The sequence below is a fragment of the Callithrix jacchus genome, chromosome 11 (assembly GCF_049354715.1).
Source record: "Callithrix jacchus isolate 240 chromosome 11, calJac240_pri, whole genome shotgun sequence".
Taxonomy (NCBI): domain Eukaryota; kingdom Metazoa; phylum Chordata; class Mammalia; order Primates; family Cebidae; genus Callithrix; species Callithrix jacchus.
In genome coordinates this window covers 29,414,634-29,438,249 of record NC_133512.1, presented here as the reverse complement: position 1 = coordinate 29,438,249, position 23,616 = coordinate 29,414,634, and the positions used below count along the sequence as shown (strand labels likewise).

General features: G+C 43.6%; 1 protein-coding gene across 8 annotated transcripts in view; it reads left to right on the top strand.

The window, feature by feature from the left end:
- Nucleotides 1-23,616, top strand: part of CREB5 (cAMP responsive element binding protein 5) — a 416,669-nt gene that overhangs the window by 266,841 nt on the left and 126,212 nt on the right. The window contains exon 1 of one of the 8 annotated variants that reach the window (XM_009002226.5): nucleotides 15,549-15,613. The exons of the other annotated variants lie outside the window; for them this stretch is intronic. Coding sequence (XP_009000474.1) covers nucleotides 15,567-15,613 — 47 coding nt within the window. The 5' untranslated portion in view covers nucleotides 15,549-15,566. Of the gene's footprint in view, nucleotides 1-15,548; nucleotides 15,614-23,616 lie in introns of those variants that run through there. 8 annotated transcript variants of the gene reach the window in all.

Sequence of the window (23,616 nt, the reverse complement as noted above, 5' to 3'; positions counted from 1 at the left end):
GCCTTGGCCTCCCAAAGTGCTGGGATTACAGGCTTGAACCACCGCGCCCGGCCTATTTTTTTCTTTTTAAATAGAGACCGGGACTCACTATGTTCCCTAGGATGGTCTCAAACTCCTGGCCTCAGGTGACTGCACCTGGCCACACACTTTTTAATAAAGGATTGTTGTGGAAAATATAACTGTGGCAGAGAGTGGTGGCTCATTTTGTGCTTTGGGAGACTGAGGTGGGAGGATTGCTTGAAGCAAGGAGTTCAATACTAGCCTGGGAAACATAGCAAGACCCTGTCTCTACAACCATTTTTTAAAATGAGCATCGCAGGCTTATGGTCCCACCTACGTGGGAGGCTGAGGTGGGGAGGATTGCTTCAGCCTGGGAGGTTGAGGCTGCAGTGAGCAGTGATCTCACCACTGCACTCCAGCCTGGGCGACAGAGTGAGACCCTGTCTCAAAAATAAGTGTGTACTAAATTGGTTGAGTTATTTAGTGACATTTATTGTCAAATGAATTCAGACAGTTCCTGTTTAAAAGTACGTTTCCTGCTTTCTGTGATCTCTTCCCGGAAAACTGAGGTTCTCTTATCACTTGCTCTAGCATAAGCATAACTGTGGGTACTTCGGGTGACTCTTAGATGTTGCTAGTTCAACTAAAACAAAACAATCCTAACTGTTCAGACTGGGGAGAAACAAGAGACTCTGGCCTTTTTCCCTGACTCCGGTACCTCCTCTAGAATTCTGGTGAGACTTGGGTTGCTTAGTCACTGGTCAACGCGTGAAGGTTATAACCAGACAGAGAAGCCAAGAAAGACACATTGAGCCTTTCAGTTCTTGTTTTGTTTAGTGGCCTCAAAGAAAAAGCTATAAGGTGCGGTGGATTAGAGTGTGAATACATCAGTCAGCTGACCTTGGGCAAATTACTTAATCTCTCTGAATTTTTAGTTCTTCATCTATAAATGAAAGATAAAAATAGCAACCAGATTAGCTTTTAGAATTTAATGAGACATTACAGATTAGCTCTTAGCAGATGGCTTGGTGTTTTCATTGCAACAGTTATTTCAACCATGCACTTAATGCCGGTGAGCGTAACACCTTGAAAAGGTTAAAATGGTCAATTTTGTTGTTATGTGTCTTTAACTACAATGAATGAAAAAACAAGTTGCAATCGCCCCAACCAATTAAATACAAAAATCAGTTTCTAATATCCTCATATAAAACAACGCACATTCAGGACGCCAGACAAGGGGATCAGTTGTATTATGGGAAAAAAGAAAACACACACACACACAAAACATTGGACTAGGTGTTAAAAGACCTGGGATCTAGTTAATAGCTCTGTGTTCTTGACCAAGTCATTACACCTTTCTAACCTCAGCTTTCTCCTTGGGAAAAGTTTTAAGAGGATTAAAGAGATAACAGATTGCTTTGCAACACATATAGATTGGTATTATTGTGACTAGAGTCCCTACTGCTTTTTATCTGCTTCTAAGAACAGATCCAGGATGTTGTAGAGAGCTGCAGAAAAAAAAAAATGCTCTGTTCCTAACGCATTTATTTGGTTACAAAAACATCATGGCATTTCATAACGTACTATAAAATAGGCTCTGATAAACTCTGATTGACAGAGACTGGCCGTCTTGACCGGGTTAATGGGAAATGCCCTGGGCCCCAGCCCCAAGGCTGACATATTGTTCAGGTTCACAGCTTCCACTCCCCAGCCCAAAGCCAACAACAAATTCAGGGAAATTACTGAATGAGACCTCCCCTACAATCCAGAGATACCAGGCCTCCCGGTGCTGTCATGGAAAGAGCTCTGAAATACGCAGAAGGGGGGCTGCATTGGCTGAGTGAGCAAGCAGCTTAACTTCTCCATACTTCAGTTTTTTCCAGCTGCAGAATGAGGAAATTTGGACTTTAAATGTTTCATGCTCCAACACTGTATGAGGTTGTGTTAACAAAGTACTTTGACAATTTTAGGAGATTTTCCTGTTCTTTCTCTCTAAATTTGAAGTAACCATTATAGCATTTGGCCTCTTAGATGACCTCGGCCCCTCTGAACCCCAGAAACCACCTGCCCCATACCTTACCTCCACTGCCCTTTTCTAAGAGGGACAGATTGATTTATATCTAGTGTCACTACTGTTGAGCAAAATTTGGATTTACTCAGAGCGATATAACAATTTTCAGAAACATCCATGACTTAGCTTTAAAATCTCAAAATGGATTATTTGGTGTTTGCAATCTGGGATGGTGAATTTCTCAAGTCTTTCCATTTGTTTTTATACCCAGGGCCTCTTGGGTCTAATACAATGGCTATCACCACACATTCTAAAAGGACTTCCCCACTTTAAAACCTGTCCCAGGATACCTGTTTTCACAGATGGAGAAAAACCCAAAAAACATCTGCTCCAATTGTCCCCTGGAAAGCAGCTCTTAGAACCCACTGGGCAGCCCACGTTCCCAGACCGCCCTGGGACCCTCTCAAAGTGAGAAGTGTCATAGAAGCCTTAAAATCACATACGTTAACAAAGTGTATTGCTTTAAAACATGCTTTATGATATTCTTTTTAATCTTGCTCCCTAAACTTAGAAACTAAAGAAGTCTACATCTAATGCCCACAGGCAATTAATGTTACCATTTTTGCCAAGTCTCCAAAGTGTTAATGAATAAAGCAGAGCCTGTGTTGACAAGAAGTTTATCTCCCTCTATCTCTCTCTTTTTTTTTTCTGAGAGGGAATCTCGCTCTGCCACCCAGGCTTAGTGCAGTGGTGTGATCTCAGCTCACTGCAACCTCCACCTCCCTAGGCTCAAGTGATCTTCCCCTCTCAGCCTCCCAAGTAGCTGAGACTACAGGCATATACCACCATGCTCAGCTAATTTTTATATTTTTTTGTAGAGACGGGGTCTTGTCATGTTGGCCAGGCTGGTCTCGAACTCCTGGGCTCAAGCCATCTGCCCACCTCAGCCCCCCAAAGTGCTGGGACTACATGGGTGGCTGCCATGCTCAGCCAGTTTATCTGTTGCATATGAAAGCTACATATATTTATTTAGGTGGTAGAGCAGTATTTTAACTCCCCCAAGAGAATAGATGATAAAAGGACAAAGTACATAGGCAGCAGGCTATTTTAAAGCTTTTGGACCAGATAGATTTTTTTTTAAAGTTCCTTATCTTTTCTTGCTTGCAAATAAGATCTTCAAATTTTCTGCATTACAAGAGTCTCTTTCTTGATATTTTCAACGATAAGGAAAAGGCATGGAGCGTTTCCAGGAAGATGTTAGGTACCAGGAGAACTATTCTCCCACTCAGCTGACTGTGAGTTGACTTTTAACCTCTCTCCTGAGCGGAACCCGGCTACAGGAGCTACAGAATAGTTGGTCTAACAAATGTGTACTTCAAAGTCATCTGAAGTGACTGTTGTGCTGACATTGATTTCCAAGTCTCTTTCCTGTTCCTCTTCCTGGTTCTTCTCCCAGCTCACTGGCTAATCCCTCTCTGCCCACCTCTTACTGTGAGAGTATCCTGCATGACTCATTTCTGAGATTAACTCTGCCTGTGGCTTTAGAGATAGTCAATCAAAATTGATTCCCATTGGATGTCTTCAAGCGCTGACTGGCCTACTGAGCTCAGATGTTCCTACTCCTCTGTTCTCCTGATTCCTCCACGTGCATGTCCAAAACAAAACTCTTGACGTTTTCAGATCACATGTGATCAGTCTTCTTCATCACAGTTGGCCCAAGCTCATATCACTACTCATCCAGACTATTGCAAAATATCTTACCTGTTGTCCAGTCTTGAATTCTTTCCCTCTGACAGTCTGTTCTCCAGACTGCAATTAATGCAATTTTCTTAGAATAAAAATCAGGTCATGTTGGTCTCTTCTTTAGACTTTCCAGTGGCTTTCCTCAGCAATTAAAACAGGAACTCTGTAGTGACTTGCAAGACTCCACCTACACTCTCAGGTTTTCTCTTTTCCCTCCCTTTCTCCTTCCCTCCAAGGTCTTCTTTCTTTTCCTGCATGAAACACAACAACTTCCTTCCTGCCTTAGGGCATTTATCTAGGTGGTTCTCTCTGTATGCCTCTTCCCTGAGCCATAAGTGGCTCCTTCTCACTAGTCAATCCTCAGGTAAAATGTCATCTTTTGGGAGGGGAGTTCCCTAAGCATCTGATCTAAAATACTTCACCACATCCAATGCTCTCTCTTATCATCATGTTCTTTTTTCTTTGTAGCAATTATCACTATCTAAAATAACAGTATTTATTTGTTTCCTCGTTATCTCTGTCTACCCATTAGAATGCCCGTTCTCTGAGGTCTAACATCTTGCTTGTTCTGTTTCCTTCTCTGTCTCTGAAACCAAACCAAGGACTCAACAGCATCCTTTAAAACACAGCCCCCAGCATCTTCTGTCCTGGGGTCTCAGAGCCCACCGTAAGAACTTAGGACTTTGGTTTTTCCCTGCATTGTCATCATACGAAATAAGGAAAATTTGCCTTTATCAGCTCACGCCTTCTGTGAGATGCCCTGAAACCAGTTAGGAAAAGAAGGTGTCGGGAAATGTAGAGAGAGGTAGTGAAAGGGGAGACAGAGAAACAAAAGGATCTCAATTGTGCTGAGGTTTAGCCAGGCCTGGAGGGATCAAGTAACACCAAATAGCCTTTGTTAAAATAACAGAAACTTTGACAAATTAAGACGGAACTGCCTCAGACTGAGTTATGGGGCCTTCTAGGCTCAAAACCATCTACCCTTGCAAAATAGTACAGCGTGGATCCTATTTCAGCTTGGGATAAGGTGCTCTTATGCTGATGCGTATGATGGCAATGCAGATTTGAGACCTGGCAGACTCTGGGTTCGCCTATAAGAAGTCAACACCAAGGACATTTTTACCAAATGGAAAGGGCAATTTACAGGCATTTATAGCTTATTTATTTCTGAAAGTCTCTAGAATTTGAAAGAGGATTACTGCCCCAAAGCTATTTCATTCAGAGATTTGTGTCATTCCTGACGATCACTATCTCTTCATTCTCCATGTCTTGGAGGGTCTCTTCTCTGTCAACGCAAAGCTTCTCTGAGTAAGGGAGTGTAAAAACCTCCAGCAAGGGTCAGGATGAAATAGGCTTGATGGCCCCAGACTAGAAGGTACTAGTGACTGAAGAACTAGGTAGTAGGCCTTTTTGCTTTCATCATAACTATCATTATTTTTCGGGTTCACTGCCTCTTCCTCCAAATGTACACACAGATTATTGCATTATTGTTGTTACCATTTTCCCAGACGTTCAGCACCTACCAAGGTTTTTCGTTTTGTCTTTCCTGGGCTTCTGTGTGTGGTGTCTGTCTCTGCGGCTGCTTCGGCAGTGATCTGACGGTATTAATATGACAAAGAGTTGGTCAAACAGGAATTATGTAAGGAGTCTCATTGCAATTCAGACACTTAATTTCCACTTTGCAGGAGATGAAGCCCTTGATGACTCACGGGTCGCGATCCTCATTCCCCTTCTGGGGTCACTCATGTTTTTGGGTCTGTGGATAGACTGGCACTTTCTCCTCTCAAATGCTGTGGCTCTTTACAAGCCTACAAATTCAATACTTTTGAAAAACGTTGTTAACATCCTTTTAGAAGAGTGATCGGTAAAGAACACCAGATAAGGTAACCCTGTGAATTCATTAGTATCCAGAGATCAAGAAAATCATCAAGTATGTCAGCTTCGCAGTGGATGGGTACCCTGCAATACATTCCTCAGTTACCACTGGTGTTCCTTCCCCCATTCCAGTGTACCCTCCTCATGATTGTCACTTTAGGAGACTAGGAATCTTGCCAAATAAATATCTGGAAATGTTGATAGTAAACATAGAACAGAAATGTCTTGCAAAACTAGCCACAGATCAGGAAACCCTAATCTTATCATGAGTCCTGGAGACCATAATTCCATAGACTGTTCAGATGGGTGTCATGTTACTGTGAACACAGATGTTTTCCTTCCATCCTCTGTGGGCATCCTGTTTTGGACAAGCCACTGTATCCAAAGCTTAAAGGCTTGATCCCTATAGTTCAGATGACTGTATCCTTCTTACCTTAAAATATAAGAGGTGAAAGGAAATCAAAGTTCCTTTAGAGCGTGGACAGCAGAGAAATGCAAATGTATTTATATATTTTTTTCATTGACTTAATAAACTTAGTTTATTTATGAAATTTCCATGACCATGTAGAATTCAGTCTTTCTTGAAGTGTGGACTATGGATCACACGCATAAAAATCTCTGGGGAGTTTTGCTTAAAAATGCATTTTCTGTCATAGCCCTACAGAAACAAGGCCCCACCTTGACTGATATAATCTCCAAGGTAGTACCTGGAGACCTGCATTTTAATCTATTCCCCAGAGATTCCCAGCATACCAAATCTGAGAACCACTGACTGATGTTTGCTGGTTCAAATGCCCAGCCAAGGGTCAGCCTTCAAGACATTGAGATTCATTTCTTTGTGCCTGCTTTTCTTTACCTGTAAAAGAGCATAGCTTGAAGTTTAACACAAAGAGAACATGCTTTTTCTCTTGGAGGTTTTTAATCTGGGGTCCATAGTTAAAAAAAGGAGTCAGAGTGTTCATTAGATTTTCAAGGAGGATTACTGTGCAAGAGAAGTATGTTCTAACACCAGCTTAAATGCATGCTTTCCAGTTTGGGTGGGTGCTAAAAGAAAGGAACTGGCCGGGTGTGGTGGCACATACCTGTAGTTCCAGCTACATGGGAGGCTAAGGTGGCAATATAACTTGAGCCCAGGAGTTTGAGGTTGCAGTGAGTTTTGACAGTGCCTGTGAACAGCCACTACACTCCAGCCTGGGCAATGCAGTGAGACCCCATATCTTAGAAAAAAAAAAGAAGGGGCACCGGCATTGGCCCAAACAGTGCATGAATCTCACTTTCCTTCCCATTTCTATTAAGAAAGGAAGAATTCTCAACTTCCTAAGAAATGAGAAATTTAAGATCTTTTGACTCCTTTTTTTTTGAGATGGAATTTCGCTCTTGTTACCCAGGCTGGAGTGCAATGGTGCGATCTCGGCTCACCACAACCTCTGCCTCCTGGGTTCAGGCAATTCTCATGCCTCAGCCTCCTGAGTAGCTGGGATTACAGGCACGCGCCACCATGCACAGCTAATTTTTTGTATTTTTAGTAGAGATGGGGTTTCACCTTGTTGACCAGGATGGTCTCGATCTCTTGACCTCATGATCCACCCGCCTCGGCCTCCCAAAGTGCTGGGGTTACAGGTGTGAGCCACTGCGCCCAGCCGATCTTTTTACTCCTAAATTTATAGAACCCCTTGGACATTATAATATCTACTTTTCCTCTTATAAGAAGGGAAGAGAGGCTGGTCGCAGTAGCTCACACCTATAACCCCAGCACTTTGGGAGGCCAAGGCTGGTGGATCGCTTGAGGTCAGGAGTTCAAGACCAGCCTGGCCCACATGGCAAAACCCCATCTCTACTAAAAATGCAAAAATTAGCAGGATATGGCAGTGCACATCTGTAGTCCCAGGTACTTGGTGGAGTGGGGGGAGTGCTGAGGCAGGAGAATCGCTTGAACCCAGGGAGTGGAGGTTGCAGTAAGCTGAGACGGTGCCACTATACTCTAGCCTGGGCAACAGAGTGAGACTCTGTTAAAAAAAAAAAAAAAAAAAGAGACAAGCCTGCATTATTTATAAATCATAAAGTACTGAACGTCTAGAAAAATCAAAACATATGCCAAAGCATTTAAAAGAGTCACTATGATGATTTTACTGAAGTTTAGAGATGAGTTTTAGCATAACGCAGGATTAACTACACCTTTCTCTCCAGGATTCTGGTGTAAATAGAGAAACCACAGTCATGTACAGGCCTGAGAGGGACAGTAGAATGTGGAAGTGGGTTTGGAAACCAAAATATTATGTCAGCAGTTTTCTCTTTCCTTTATTCACCCTTATCAAAACCAACTTTTAAACTCAGGGGCCAAGTTAATAAAAACACAGATAATTTCATTTGGAAGACCCAAGAGCTTCATGTTTGGGGTTAAAAAAAAATTTTTTCTTCTCATCCCCTCCAGGCAAAAGTGTTGGAGGGTGAATTCTCCTTGCAGAGACCCTCCTAATAAATCAGTGCTGGTGAACTTCTCTGCTCAGTGTAAGAGAAGGTCAGTTATTAAATAGACACAGAGCTCTACAGCTGGAATCCTTGTGGAAAGAAATGAAACCACAAATACAATTCCTTAGTTTAAAGCTGGCTTTTTATTTCTAATACTTTCAAAACCTCTTCAAACTCACTCTTACTTCTGGAGTCTTTTTTTTTTTTAAACATGTTTTAACAATGAAAACAGCCAGCAGAGTATATTTTCAGGGCTCTCCTACAGGTTTGTAAGTAATGCTTTTCCAAGGGCCTGTATGTGGAATTGCAAAGTGCAGAGGGGAGACAGAGGGAGAATATTCAGAAAGCAGATACTATAGTGTTTTGAACTTAACATCTGCAAGGGGACATTTTCCCACTGATTATGAAAGTCCCCATGAACTGCTTTTCCAGATAAAAATTCTCAGCAAATGATGGTCAGCTTCTGGTAGCCACAAGTTTTCCTTTCTGTGAAATGTGGAGTCCCAGCAGGGGAGCCTCCCAGCATGGGAGTTCCAGGAAAGTGGCAGGCATTGACTTTGCAGGTTTCCCTCAGAGTGTGGCCTCTGATGAAATTCCAGGGTATAAAAGGGAGGTGATGAAGGCCAGGTGAGCAGTGTGAGGCCCTCTTAGGACCTGAGGGAAACGACGTTCTACATTTGTTACCTTTTGATGTTATGCCATAAAAACGCTCTGTCCTTCCCCGCCTTTACTCTAACCCTCATCCCTTGGAAAATCTCCCTGGTCAGAATCATGACATTCCTAAGACCATCATTACTCTTAGGCTCTTTTGTGCCCCTTAGTCCAAGGCTTGTTTGGAGATAATTTTCTTTTTTTCTTTTTTTTTGAGATGGAGTTTCACTCTTGTTACCTAGGCTGGAGTGCAATGGCATGATCTCGGCTCACCGCAACCTCCGCCTCCTGGGTTCAAGCAATTCTCCTGCCTCAGCCTCCCGAGTAGCTGGGACTACAGGCATGTGCCACCATGTCCAGCTAATTTTTGTATTTTTAGTAGAGATGGGGTTTCACCTTGTTGACCAGGATGGTCTCGATCTCTTGACCTTGTGATCCACCCGCCTCAGCCTCCCAAAGTGCTGGGATTATAGGTGTGAGCCATCGCACCCAGCTTGGAGATGATTTTCTGTGTACTCATGAGCATGCGTAGGGTTATGTTGTGTAGGGTTCCCTCATTGCCTCTCCTGATTCCAGGGCCGGTAATACTGCTTGCTTCTGGACACAAGGATTAACCCAGGTCATGAGGAACACCTGAATTATAAAAGGCATTAGTGCATCAATATAAAGCAGTGAGTGATCGCACTCCCAACTTTGGTATCAGACAACTTGTAGTTCAACTCTCAGCTCACAGTGGCTAATTGAGAAGAAGGAAAGATTGATGAAGCTGACACTCTAAGGAAGAGTCTAGTCTGTTGCAGGCATCATTCCGCATTCCCCCAGATAGCCAGGCAGTCCCAGAGCATCACCTGATATTATTCTACTAACCCTACCCATGCTCATGAGTACAAAGAGAGTAGAAAATCAACTCCAAACAAGGCTTGGACTAAGGGGGCACAAATGAGGCCCCTACAGCTCAACATTTAAGGGGGAAATCAGTCTCAGGGTTGGACAAGTGCAGACCCGCCCCTGAGAGTGAGCACCTCCTTAAATTTTGCACCCTAGGCACTTCACTTGCTTCAACCTGGAGTAGTCTAGTCACCACACGTGGTCCAAGGGGAAAGTAGGAATTTGGTAGATAAGCTCCCTTAACCAAGCTTCCCTAAAGAGCCTCCAGAAAAGGCCTCTTTCTCGTACATCATCAGTTGGGTTGTCCACCTTTCCCAAGCATAACTGCCCGGAGCCAGTCTTGATCAGCTACTATGCCCTGTCTTGGCTCCACTCTACATCAGAACATGAATTCAGTGTAGTTAGTCTGACAACATCATTAGGCCCCAATCCTGTATAAACTTTTACCCACAAAAGATTGGACCTCCTTGGCCAGGCACTGCAGCTCACACCTGTAGTCCCAGTACTTTGGGAGGCCAAGCTGAGAGAATCCCTTGGGTCCAGGAGTTCAAGACCAGCCTGGGGAGTATAGGGAGACCTTGTCACTACAAAAAGTAAACAAAATTAGGCAATATGGTGGTGCACACCTATACTTCCAGCTACTCAGAAGGCTGAGGTGTGGGGATCACTTGAGCCCAGGAGGTCAAGGATATGGTGAGCTGAGATCATGTCACTGCACTCCAGCCTGGGCAACAGAGCAAGACCCTGTATTACCCTATCTCAAAAAAAAAAAAAACAAAAAAAAAAACATTTGGACCCCCTGTCTTCCACCATTGTTTGAGTTTCCTGTAGTGCCCACTGTGGTCATAGAGGTTGGTTAGAAATGACATCACCTTTCTTTAGACATTGAAAAGTCCTGGTGGCAGTGTCTCTTTCTTTCGGGCACCTTAGCAACTGTGCAAGAAGTCCCAATGGGAGAATATTTAGCTGCTCTCACCTCAAATTCCAATTTCCCTGGATGCCTTATGTAGAAAGCTGGTGACAATAGTGCAGAGTCAGCTGCTCTGACATCAATCACAGGATGCTCATTCTGCCACCCCTGCTATGGGGGTCCAAGAAAACGGAAACAAAAGTAATCTGAGGCCCTCCAGGGAGAAAAGGTGTAGTGCAAGGATGGAGAAGGCTGACCAGTAGATTTCCTAGGATTTTCTTTTTCTAGGTTTTCTAGATTCTTCAGATCTTAAGGAAGCTACAGGAAAAGTGTGAGCAATAATATAAATGGGAAAAAGCACTTTCAGGAGGGAACATATATTCAGGGAAGACAAAGCAGCCTGTGTTGCCACTAGTTCAGGCTCAGTTACATTTTTTTCTTTAATTAATTATTATTATTTTTATTATTCTTAGAGACAGAATCTTGCTCTGTCTCTCAGCCTGGAGTGCAGTGGCGCAATCATGCCTCACTGTAGTCTCGAACTCCTGGGCTCAAACCTTCCACCTTAGTCCCAGTAGCGAGACTTTAGATGTATGCCACCACGCCCAGCCTCAGTCACATTTCTTAGGGACCTACTATGTATTGACCAGGTGCTAGGTGCTAGGGAGATGAAGATGAATAGCACAGTCTGCCCTGGAGAAGCAAATGGCAATTGAAGAAGAGAAGCATGAAAAGAGATCCTCTCCATAGCTGGCTTATTGCTGGGATAGAATCTGCTTTAAGATGCCAGTGGAGCACAGAGTATTGGCCACCCCTACCCTAGCCTGATAGCCCAGCAAGGAGACCATGGAAAAGATAATGCCTGAACTGAGGATTGTATTCATTCACTCACTCATTCATTCATTCAACAAATATTCCAGGAGTGTCCACTGTCTTTCAGACACTGGGTTAGGTTTAAGTGATACAATGACTTGCACATTTTAAGAAATTAGAGAAAAAACACTATTGGAAGGAGAATTGATGATAATATTTTAGGGCTAATCAAATGGCTCTTGTGACCTCTTACTATCCACCCCTAAAGATTTCCTGATGCCTCCACCATTAGAAATTCATTTGTTTGAGACATATTCAGCATTGCCACTTCTGTGATTTACAAATCGGTTTTGACATGGGAAAGGCCAGTGAATTGCCTAAGGGTACTTAGCGCCAGGGCTGGGGTGTAGGAGGGGCAGTAGGTACAAGACAGGAGTCTCCAAGGGCACATCACTCCCTTGTCTCCTCTCTGGGAGTGCCTGGAGCTGACTTTAGCTTGGCTGACAATCTAAACCAGCGAATCCAGCTTGCATATGGTTCAGGACGCACCAGGTCACCTAGGCAGCCCCTCATCCTCTGTCCACTGTGAAAACATGGGACACCCAAGTTGAAGGGAATGCTGAATGACACCATGTGGGTGTGCAGTGGTCTGTGACCAGAGGGTTCACTGGAAGCAATTTGCAAAGGAGGCTTTAGAAAACCACCTGGATGGTTATTGTAAATTAAAAAAGGAAGAGATGCCACTTTTTTCTGAATAATTTTTAATACTAGGTTTATAGCCAGCTACATGTGATAGTCATTAGAGCTTATTTAACTCTGAAATTATCTGGCCCCTCAAACTCCACTGGGACTGTAGAAATCTTGGGTTAAATTTTAAAAACAATGTTTGAAAGAAGATAATATACTTTTCCTTGAGAATAAATTCAAACCTAAAAGAGGGAAAAAAAAACCCAGCTCTCTCTAGGAAAGATCTCCATTGTTCTAATATTCGCTGTGTTTCCCAGAACATGTTTGAGCTCGGAAATTCACCCAGATACCCAAAAAGTGGACTCGAGTTGGCTGTTGAGCTCCTCCATCCCTTCAATCCAAGTTGTGCCTTTTCTATTGGATTGTTTGGAAAGGGTCCAAAAGCATTCTGAACTCTGAGCTCAAATCTCAAAGGTTTCCATTTCTTTGGAACCGAACATTTCATCAGGAGCTGGGAGTGTGTGAGTTACACCGAACAGCTGTGCGGTACCCACCACCCTCTCCCCAAGGATGACACGCTCTGCAAAGGAGGGTGTTGTAAGCATTCCTGAGCAAGCCTGCTAATCTGGAGCCCTAGCCTGTTGGCTGGGGGCTACTTCTAAGAAGGCTCCCTCTGGAATTACAGCATCGTATGAGTTCTAGCTACAAAGACCCCCTTCTTCAGAGGAGCAGCTAGGACATGGGGTGGGGGAGAAGGCCAAATGGGCAAAAAAGGAATCTCTTGAGTCAGGGGAATTTCCTTTTGGGAACAGGGTCTTGTCTCTCTTTAGCTGTGCACAGGAAGGATAATGGGAGAGTAGGGCTTCTTTTCAAGTGGGGAGGCATCCAGCAGCCAGTGGAATGCCTAATTTGGAAGAGGCAGGAGGGGATACTAATGTCCCAGACAACAAGTGCAAATGTAAATATTTAGACCCTTTGAGCTCTGAAATTGATTTCATTTCAGGCCAGCACTCCAAAGTTGTTTTATTGGGATGTTGATGTCTTCTGGCACATTGGTGGCTCACCAGCATCGGCATCAGAAACTGACATTTCTGGGTCCTTGGCGTTTGTGAGTTTTAGAAACACTGTACCCATTGGCCATGTCCCTTTTGCCTGTGTCACTGAAAAACAGCAGGAGCCTATTTTAGTGGATTTGCCCAGCCCCTGTAACGTGGTATAAGAAAAATCCTACAGAGAACATTTCCCATCGAGCTTACGGAAGATGTAAATTTGGAGAACTCTACCATGTATCCATTTTGTACCTAAAACAATAATAAAAAGAAAACATTTGAATAAGAAAACTAAATTGGGGAGGGAGGTTTGGGGGGTGGGGAAGAGAAAGCAAAAGTCCATAGCTTGATATTAAGCAAGATGGTCAATGGCTTATTTAGAAAGAAAAAAGTGGTTTAAACAAAATCTTGTCAATCTGCCTTGAAGCGTAAAGAAGCTATTGAAACTTTTGTTGTATTTATTCCCTTCAGCAGAAGAAAAATCAATGGCTGCTTGGCAAGTCAGATGTAAATGAGTTATACAGGCCGCTGACATGGTGGACCAAACTTTGTAACAGCCACATTTGCCGCTGTCAGGCCACAGGCTTCAGTGGCGCCAGCTGTAATTATGGCTGATCACCTCTAATTCAGAGCTGCCTGCCTTGATAAAGGTGTCACTCGGAGCCACTGTGGCATCAGCATCAATTGAGGATGTCAAGCCAGAGGGCAGCCTGCTGGAGAAAGCCCTTCCTCGCCCCAACCTCCAGGGTCCTGGAGACGCTTGGGCAAATCTTGCTTTTTAACTCTTCACCCTGAATACAGCCACATTCCCTGAAGCTGTGATTTAAATTCCAGGGGATTTGGACTAATATCCCTGATCTCCATCAGTGGACCTCTTTAATAAGCCAACAGATTTCTCCAAAAACAGAATTTAGAAGTCAAGATCCTCTCTGCTTTGCAGCATGCCAAGAGACAAATGTTTGTCTTCTCTACCTGATTTACTGGCCGCAAAAGGCATCGGGGAAATAGACTGTAGCACAAGCCGTGGTCATTTTTTGGAAAAGGAAAAAAAAAAGTGCATCTTCATGCCTTTCTTCTGCTTTTGTGGTATTTAAAAGAATCCTAGTGAACTTCCCATTTTCAAGTTACTTTTTTTTTTTTTTTTTGAGATGGAGTTTCGCTCTTGTTTTGAAGGAAACGTGACGGGTGAGAAGAAAGAGCAAAAATGGAGAGACGATGGGGTTAAAAAGCCCTGCTAATGGAGGAGACAAGTGTATGGACCCAGTTGCGGTGGAGTCCTGAGTGGGGAGGTGTGAAGTGAGGGGTAGAATTTAGCCATTAAAAGGGCTTCACTGTCATTTGTGAAGGATCATGCTTGACTGCCCCCACCTCCCCAGGCTGTTTTTCCTCACTCTGTAATTAAAAAAGAGACACACATACTGTCTGTTCTCCTCTTTAAACTCACAGACGGCCCCACCCGCACCAGCACCCCCTCCAGCCAGTTGAGTTGCGGGGGGCACAGCCCGTCTTTCACTTTGAGGGGGAACCTGTCTTCCTTCCCTCTCCTTTAGACGGTTCACCTGAGAGTGACGTGCTAATCTCAGAAAGGCGAGTTTTGTGTTTTGTGGCTGGGGTTCTTTTCCTTTAGCACATGACAGGGTGACCCATAGGGGCCAAGGGAGAAGTGACTGTGATTTCACAGCCCTTGATGGCTCCAGACACAGGCGCGTGCTTGGACCAGAAGTGGTTTTGCCCTTGCTGACAGGGAGGTCAGATGCGAGAACTCTCCGGAGGGGTGGGTTGGCATTCGGCAGTAGAAAATCCCATCCAGCTCCAGGAAATAAAGGGCCCTGGGCGATGGAAACCCTGTCACCTGGTTCTGAACCAAAGCCCAAGCTGCTAACGGAGGCTGGTTTTTCAGACTCAGACCTTCCAACCTGCCATCTTTCACTCCCTGTTTCCCCATCTCTACACGTGTCTCAGCATTATTTCCCTTTCTCCAAACATAGGGCAATGTTTTTTAACCAGCCTTTTCTTTCTTTCTTTTTTTTAGTAGAACCAGCAGACCCCTTCCTGCAGAACTCTGGGTCCCTCTTGGAGCTCCCTGATGGCAACTGTAGGGCCATCCCCGGCGGCACTGTTTCCCCCTCTGTTTACCCGTTTCTAAGGGCAAGTGCACCACGAAGGCTCTCTGAGTCTGGAACTCGGCCTGGGGCTGTTTTGGTTACATTGAAGTTTTTGCTTCAGTTCTGCCAAATTTAAATGGTGACTTCACTAGCACTGAGCTAAAGAGAAGGGGGAGGAGGGCGAGACCAGGAGAAAGAGAGCAAGTGAGCGAGAGCCCAGCCGGAGGGAGAGCCAGAGCTAGGCGCAAAAGAAGGGCCAGCACATTACATCATCGCTTGGCCTGGAATCAAGTGGGAAGGATATGACTCACTCAAGCTAGTTAAGCTTTGGCTCCAATTCTACACACACTCATTCCAGAGCTCTCATGTTCTGCACCTCAGGAGGGAATTCAGCCTCAGTGATGTCCATGAGGTTTGTTTTTAATTTTATTTTCTTTTCTCCTGATTTTATAGATTTTTTTGCCCCTACTGCCTTCTGTTTTTGAGCCTTCGTCCTCCTCCTCCTCTTCCTTTTCTCCCCCTTCTCCCCTTTCTGCCCGTCTTTGTTTCTCCTCTTCTTCCTTCTCCTCTTTCCCCGGCCCCTCCGCTCCTCTTCTTGCCCGAAGAGGCATTTCTTTTCACTTCGATCGGAGTTTTTGTTCTAGCACAGAAACCTGAATGAGTTGAACAGAGGCCGGGTTGGAGGAAAAAAAAAAAAAAAAAGCAGAGCAAACCAAAGCAAACAGAGCAAAAGGGCCACAAATAAAAAGCAAAGCGAGAAAGAGTAAACTCGGGCGAAGTTTCTTTGCTGCGGTGTCGCTCCTAATCGGAGGAGACAGGGAGAGAGTTAAAATGCAGGAACCAATCGCTTGAACGGTGATGTAATGCAAGAACCGCAGGGTAGTTAAGTAATGTGAGAGCGAGGGGGTCAGGGTTGCAAAGCATTTACCTGCTCTCAAGGGGTTTTCAGTTTATTATCAATTGCAGTGACTGTAACCCGCTTCAGACTGCAATCTCTAATTATTCACAGACACTCCTTTTTTATCTTTTATTATTAAAAGTAAAACTATATTATGGTATTTTAAAATAACACGATATTATCACAGCTGTGTATTATTTTCTGCCAGGATTCTCTCTCTTTTTTAAATGGCTCAAAACTGTTGTCTTTTCATAAAAGGTGGAAGTGATGGTGTGGTGGCGGTGGGGGCTGAGGGGAACCGCGGTGGCAGGATGGGGGGGAAGCGATTTTTTAGTGTAACTGGTGAATTGTAAATGACTGGAAAACTCTGTGTGTGTATGCTGTGTGAAAAGTGAATGATTGTGCTGTTCCATTTATTAAGAATATACTGCAGGTTTTAAAAGTAATAGATGACAATCCTCAAAAGTAGTTACAGCCTTCCTCTCTTATTTCAGCGAAGGTTAACAGCAATTGTGCATTTGCTTAACTATGTTGACTTTCTGTTGTTCCTCGTGCCAATTAATCCAGTGCTATCTTTAAGACTTTTATGTTCTTGAATTAATTTTAAGATGATATGCTTCAGTGAGGGGGGGTGATGAAGTCTTCTTGATTGAGTTGCTTAGAAAAGTTAATATTAGAGAGTAAGAAATTAACATGAAATACAGGGAGAGGGGGCAAAGGATTGTGTTCTTAATGTTTTAAAGATCTCATGTACTCAGACTTTGATGTTTTGAAAATTATTACCACATTTCTGTATCATAGATTTTGTACTGTGATATGCTGCCTGGGTTGAGTAATTTCTGACACCATCCAGCATTATTAGATAATAATAAACTGAAACCCTCTGAAACAAGAGGGCAAGCCCAACACTTTCTCATTCTGGGAACTTCACAGTTTCTCTTGGGCTTATGTATTCATGATCATCCTACAGCTGGATGCATATTGAGACATGCGGCACATACCAGAAAGGTGTCTGTGTTTATTTAAAGCATGTTTTGGATGTCATTAATTATGACTTAATGGATCTTTTCTCTTTCTTACCTTTTTTTTTGGCAGAGGTGGAAGTGGGGAGCAGCGGGGAGAAATAATTTTTGGAGAAATAGCATATGATGTGGTTGGAAGGCCTGAGTGTTAATTCTGATGCTTGACTTTGAGTGAATCACTTAAACCACCTGGGTTCCACTTTAAAGCATGGGAAAGGACAAGGTGGGCTAGAAGCTCCTCCCCCCAATGGGGGACCAATCTTAGATGATCTCTGAAGTCTCTTTCCACTCAAAAGTTCTGCATTTATATCCATGTTCTATATAAAAGTTTGCTAAAGGATATTTGATGTACCTTTTTAGAGAAAAGTACATTTTGAATTCAGGATGAATTAGTTCTTGAAAAAAAATGAATGGGGGAGAATGGACAGGACTGTATCTTTCCCCACTTTGAAATTTGTTTTTTGTTTACTTTTTGCTTTTTGGCAAAGAAACAAACATGGCAAACTTTTTAGTTTTCAACTGCTACCTGTGAGGAGACTTCAATGAGATAAACTACTGAGGTGAGACTGCCAGAAAGAGTGGCAAAGTAGACAAGGGAGAATGTGCCTGCCCATGAACTTTGCTGAAAGATCCTGAACATCCTTCAGATTCATGAAATGGTGACAAAAATGCAGGAGACACAGACCCTGTGCTTCAGTTGCTTACATGGAGCAGAACAATATATTTAATAAATGGATTCCCCCAAAGATTACATGACTACTTGATAAGTTTCTATAATTTTAACATAAACTCAAGTTTGTAAAGGCGATTTAAGGCTACATTTGGAAACCTTCAGAGATCATGAAAGACAAAACTGTATGTGCCTGTTAGAAAGATAATTTTCCAGACAATACTCCTATTCTTCAGCCAAATTCCAGGGTAGTAGCCTTATTATAAAGTATGTATGTATGTGTCCGGGGTAGTAGCTTTATTGTAAAGTATGTATTTATGTACTTATGGACCCAGCTTAACTGCACACAGGGAAGGACCTTAACTATGCCTATCTGTGGGAGGAAATTACCCAGAGCTAAAATGAAACCAGTGGTGAAGATTATTAGTCATTGTGCATAGTTTGATGAGTGCCAAGTATGTGCTTGGGGCTCTTCAGGAATAAAGAGGGCATGGATTTCCTTTTTTAGAGCATTACAATTTATGTTGACTTGGCTCTGGATTGTTCACTCATATTCAGAAATGCTCTGCTTGTGACTGACAGAGACAAGGCCAGGAGCACGAGCCTGCCTGTGGCCTCTCCATGCCAGCTGTGATACCAGGTTGCACTTACATGATCTCAGCTCATGACGCTTACCCTCAGTAATCCAGAGGGCTAAAAAGTATTAATTCCACTGTTTGGTGACTGTTTTGTTCTGTTTTATGGTTTTTGTTTTGATTTTTGGTTTTTAATTAAAAATGTTTATTCAAAAAGTATAAATTTACATGCATTCATAAGAAATAATATGGAGAGATTCCCATATATTCTTTGCCCACTTACCCCCAATGGTAGCAGATTGCAAAACTGTGGTAGTACATGACTACAACGAGAATATGGACACCGTTACAATCTATCGATCCTGTTCCGTGTCCCGGATTCTTGTATGAACAAGCACACCCAGTTTTGCCTTCCGTGATCTCTGAAGGTTTTCAAATGGACCCTTACGTCTCCTTTAAAAATCTTGAGTTTATGTTAAAATTATAGAAACTTTTTGTTGGAAATAGATGCTCAATGCCACAAAGAAAAATTAGCTCTGAGACAAAGGATTTTTCAGTAATGCAATTTTTACTTCCTGGACTGCAGGAAAGGTACTCTTGCAAATAGTCATGCAATCTTTGGGGGAATAAATGTATTAAAGATGCGGTTCTGCTCCATGTGAGCAACCAAAGCACAGGGTCTGTGTCTCCTGCATTTCTGGCACCATTTCATGAATCTGAAGGATGTGCAGGATCTTTCAGAAAAGTTTATGGGCAGGTAAATTCTCCCATTTTACTTGTATTTGGGGTGTGTATTAGGTGTGTGTTGTTTTTGACAGTGTAAAAGCTGAGAATCGTGCTTACCCAAGTGTATATAAGCTCTCACGTCTGGAGTCCAGTCCGCTCTAGGTCTAGTTCACCATCACCAACAAACTTTCCATCACTGTCCTAACTCGGTCAGGGAAGGGGCCTAGTCCCCTTGCCTGTTGATGGAAGTCACCAAATACCCAATTGGGGAGTCCCAGTGACACTGACTGTGTTTTACCTTCCCTTGGGACATGGCCTGTCCATGAGCTTTGCCTTCCGCAGTGGTCCCCAGGACTGTGCTCCACAGGTGAGCAGGTAAAGGAGGAGACATGGCTTTGCTAGCACAGTAAAAGAGGCATCAATCTCTTCCCTCTGTCCACTAGACACTGAGCAGAATGGTGCCAACTGCCCACACCTAAGCATCACCATGGTCGATGCTGAACTCACATTCTTCCTCTTTACCCTCCCACGTTTCCCTTGGTGAGCCCTTCTATGGCAGGAAGGAAGGGGATAACATCAAGGAGGCAGGCATTGCTAGTCAGAGAAGCAGGATAGGGTCTCCCGAAAAGAGCACGGCCTTTGGGGTTAAAAAGGCTTGAATTCAATCACTCTTCTACTTACTGGCTATATAACTTCCACAAGCCACGTCACCTCCCGGTGCCACAGTTCCTATCTTCTCTGTAAATTGCAGCTAGCCAGACCGACCTCATGAAGCCATCGTGAGGGATGGAGATAAGGTTTTAAGGGCGCTGGCATAGAGTGAGATGATGGGGAAGACACCATAGTGTTTTCTGTTGTTGGGGATTCAACAATCCTGTTGAACAGGATTCTCCCTGCAGCAGACCCTGCTGCTGGTACAGCCTCCCTGACTCTCAACTGGACGTCTTGTCCCAGCATCACTCAGCCTTCTTCTTCTTCTAGCCTTTCTTCTGTTATGCAGAAATTTTCTTAAATTCAGGAAATCAAGCAGGTTTGATTCATGCCAAGTCCTAGAAACAGAAGTAAAAGGAACATTCTGACCAAAGTGAGGTGAGGATACTACCGATTAAAATGCCAAATTTCCCATGATCTGGGTGGGGGGAGGGACACACGACATCACAGTTTGGAAAAAAGGATGCTCGTTGCCCATTCATGCTCATGTGGCACTGCGAATAAGAAAGCGAGATGGAGGTGAGTGAATTCGGTCATGAGAACTGAATTCTATTTCTAGCTTGACTAAAAGCAGTTTGTAGGCCAGGTGTGGTGGCTCTTGCCTGTAATCTCAGCACTTTGAGAGGCTGAGGTGGGCGGATCACCTGAGGTCAGGAGTTCAAGAGCAGCCTGGCCAACATGGTGAAACCTCATCTCTACTAAAAATAAAAAATTATCCGGGCATGGTGGCAGGTGCCTGTAATCTCAGCTACTCGGGAAGCTGAGGCTGGAGAATTACCTGAACCCAGGAAGCAGAGGCTACAGTGAGCAGAGATCATGCCATTGCATGCTGGCCTGGGTGACAGAGCAAGACTCTGTCTCAAAAACAACGACAAAAACATTTGTATTTGCAATAGCGTATGTGTGTCATGCTTACCTTTAGTTGGGTGAAGTTACCTTTTAAACTTGCTGCCTCCCTCTCACATATATTTTCTGGTGGTTAGAAATGGATGTTTTGTGGATTGAAGAGAAAGGGACTTCTGAGGAGGCACGTGCAAGAGTTAGGATGGAGGATGGTGGAATTACACAACATCCATGGGGCCCAAGAGGTTCCTTGAGAGTTCCATGCTGGGATCCCCTAATCTAAGCTGCAGAAGGGTGTATGGTGTCTCAAGCTGCTTGAAAGAAGCATTGTCTTAGATTTTACTTATGAAGCATTGGTCAGGAAGGCCAGGGCAACATTAAGAAGCAGAAATCAGTGTAGACTGAGAATGAGCCCTATCATGTGACTGACAGAAAATAGGGAGGGCCAATCTGGAACTGTACTTGAAAAAGAAGCATCTGTGGCTGGGCGTGGAGGCTCACGCCAGTCATCCCAGCACTTTAGTTTGAAACCAGCCTGGGAAACATGGTGAAACCCTGTCTCCAGTAAAAAAAAGAAAAAAAGAAAAGAAAAAACTAGCCAGGTGTGGTGGTGTGCACCTGTAGTCCCAGCTACTTAAGAGGCTGAGGCAGGAGAATTGCTTAAACCCGGGAGGCGGAGGTCCAGTGAGCTGAGATGGTGCCACTGCACTCCAGCCTGGGTAACAGAGTGAGACTCTATCTCCAAAAAAAAAAAAGAAGCAGCTGTGGAATAAAGCAGTGGCTTCTCCTTTCTGCTCCCTTTTTGTTTGGTTTTCATGGGATTCTGACCTCCAAAGGGGTCTCCTTCTACATTGGATTGCAGAAAGATGTGCGTGCAGGTACCCGAGTGGGCAGTCACAATCCAGGGATATGGAGAATGGCCAGGGAGAGGAAGGGAAATGGGTAGCCTTGATAAGTGTGGGCCAGACCAGTACAAATGCGGTGGTCTGCGTTTCAGTTTGTGATTTTTAAATGGCTTTGCTGGTGTGATTAAAATGTATGCTATAAGACCTGGTGCGGCCAAAAATTCTGGCTCACACCTGTAATGCTAGCATTTGGGAAGCCGCGGCAGGCAGATCACTTGAGGTCAGTAGTTGGAGATCAGCCCGGCCAACATGGTGACACCCTGTCTCTACTAAAAATACAGGCATCTACTAATCAGAGAAGCAGGGTGTGGTCTCCTGAAAAGAGCACTGGGATTTAAAAGGCCTGGATTCAGTTGCTCTTCTGCTTACTGGCTGTGTGACTTTGACAAACCACTTCATCTCTCTCTGCCAGTTTCTGTCTTCTCTGTAAACTTAGAATAACCAGGCTGACCTTGGGCATGGTGGCACATGCCTGTAATTCCGGCTACTCCAGAGGCTGAGGCACCAGAATCACTTGAACCTAGGAGGTGGGGGTTGCAGTGAGCCGAGATCACGCCACTGCACTCCAGCTTGGGCAACAGAGCAACTGGGTCTCAAAAAAAAAGTACTGGGTGCTTTCAGGGGCATGCATTTCATGAGTATGGGTTACAACAAGAGTAATTCCTTAAAGACTTACACACTCTTGAAAACTGAAACTGACTTGACTTAGCACTCCAAAATCCACTCCACAGGTCACAAATTCTTTAACACAAGTCTGTACATCTTTCCTTCCTGTACCTGCACTGGCAGGAGAACTTATTTAACGATTGATGAGACAATGCTGCACCCAGGAAGAATTAATCAGTAGTTTGCAATTATTACAGAGAGTGGGGTAGTAGTCAGACAATAGCCAAGACCCAGCTAGCTAGCAACAAAGTCTTTTTCTCTCTCTTCATGTGGTACCAAAAAACTGAATTCTACCTTTTGATTTTTTTTTTCTTTTCCATCTGAATAACTAAAATAGAACTGGATGTGTCCAAATAGCAAAGCCTAGAAAAAGCAGCAATATGGCCCCCAGTGAACGTCAAGGTCTCTATGAATGCATAGATTCAGCCACTTGTCTTAACGGGAAAATGAGGCCAGTAGCCTGCGCTGTGTGAGTTGGAATGCCTACCACCAATTATTACATTTTAGAAGTCTATAACTTTTTATTTTTCAAATCAAAGATCTTGAACTGAAGTCATGTTGGGCTGCACCCATGCGCCTACATGACAGGCAGTCCAGCTGGCCCTCTTGCAGACTTTTGGGCCTGTTTACCCACTTGGCTCTGCCCCTCTGCCTTCAATGGGGCCTGTATCACTACTTAGAAATAAAAATAAAAGGTCTGCAAAGCAAGCTTTTGTGCAGAAATCTGAAGCCTAATTATTTGTAATCAATATGGCCTGATGCGATTGAGCTCTATGGATTGTTCTGGAGTCAGACAGATCTGGGATCAAAGTCTGGCTTTGCCATTTGCTAACTATGTGATTTTTGACAATCTGCTGAATCTTTCTGAGCCTAAGTTACTTATGTATGAAATGGAATCCATGAGAGCATAATATACTTAGCATGGTAAGTGCTCAGCAAATGTTAGTTATTTAATAATGGAATCAGTTGACTTCTTTGGAAGTCTGGATAATCATATGTTTTGGGTATCAATAATGTAGAGAGAAATACTGCCATGTGACAGTTCCTTCCAAGAAAGGTAAACCAAGTCACAGAATGCAGGTGAGGTCATGAGCAGGTGGAGAGGTGAAGAGAGCATCATACTTCTGGCTGTACATGTCATTGGCCAGAAAACAAGGTTTCAGCTCTCAGTACAATGTACTGTAGTTTATTTCAACATCAGAAGAGCAGGCTCTTTTTTCACCCCTTTTAATTAAGTAGTAGATTTCTTTTTTAGATGGCATAAAGTCACTTTTCTTTTGCATCTGCCTCTCCTTGACCTTCTTATTTATCCTAACACTTCCGTCAGCTCAGCAACACATTGCAATAAAGGGCTGATCCCATTTAATTCCTCTGAAATTAATCATAATAACAGCAATTA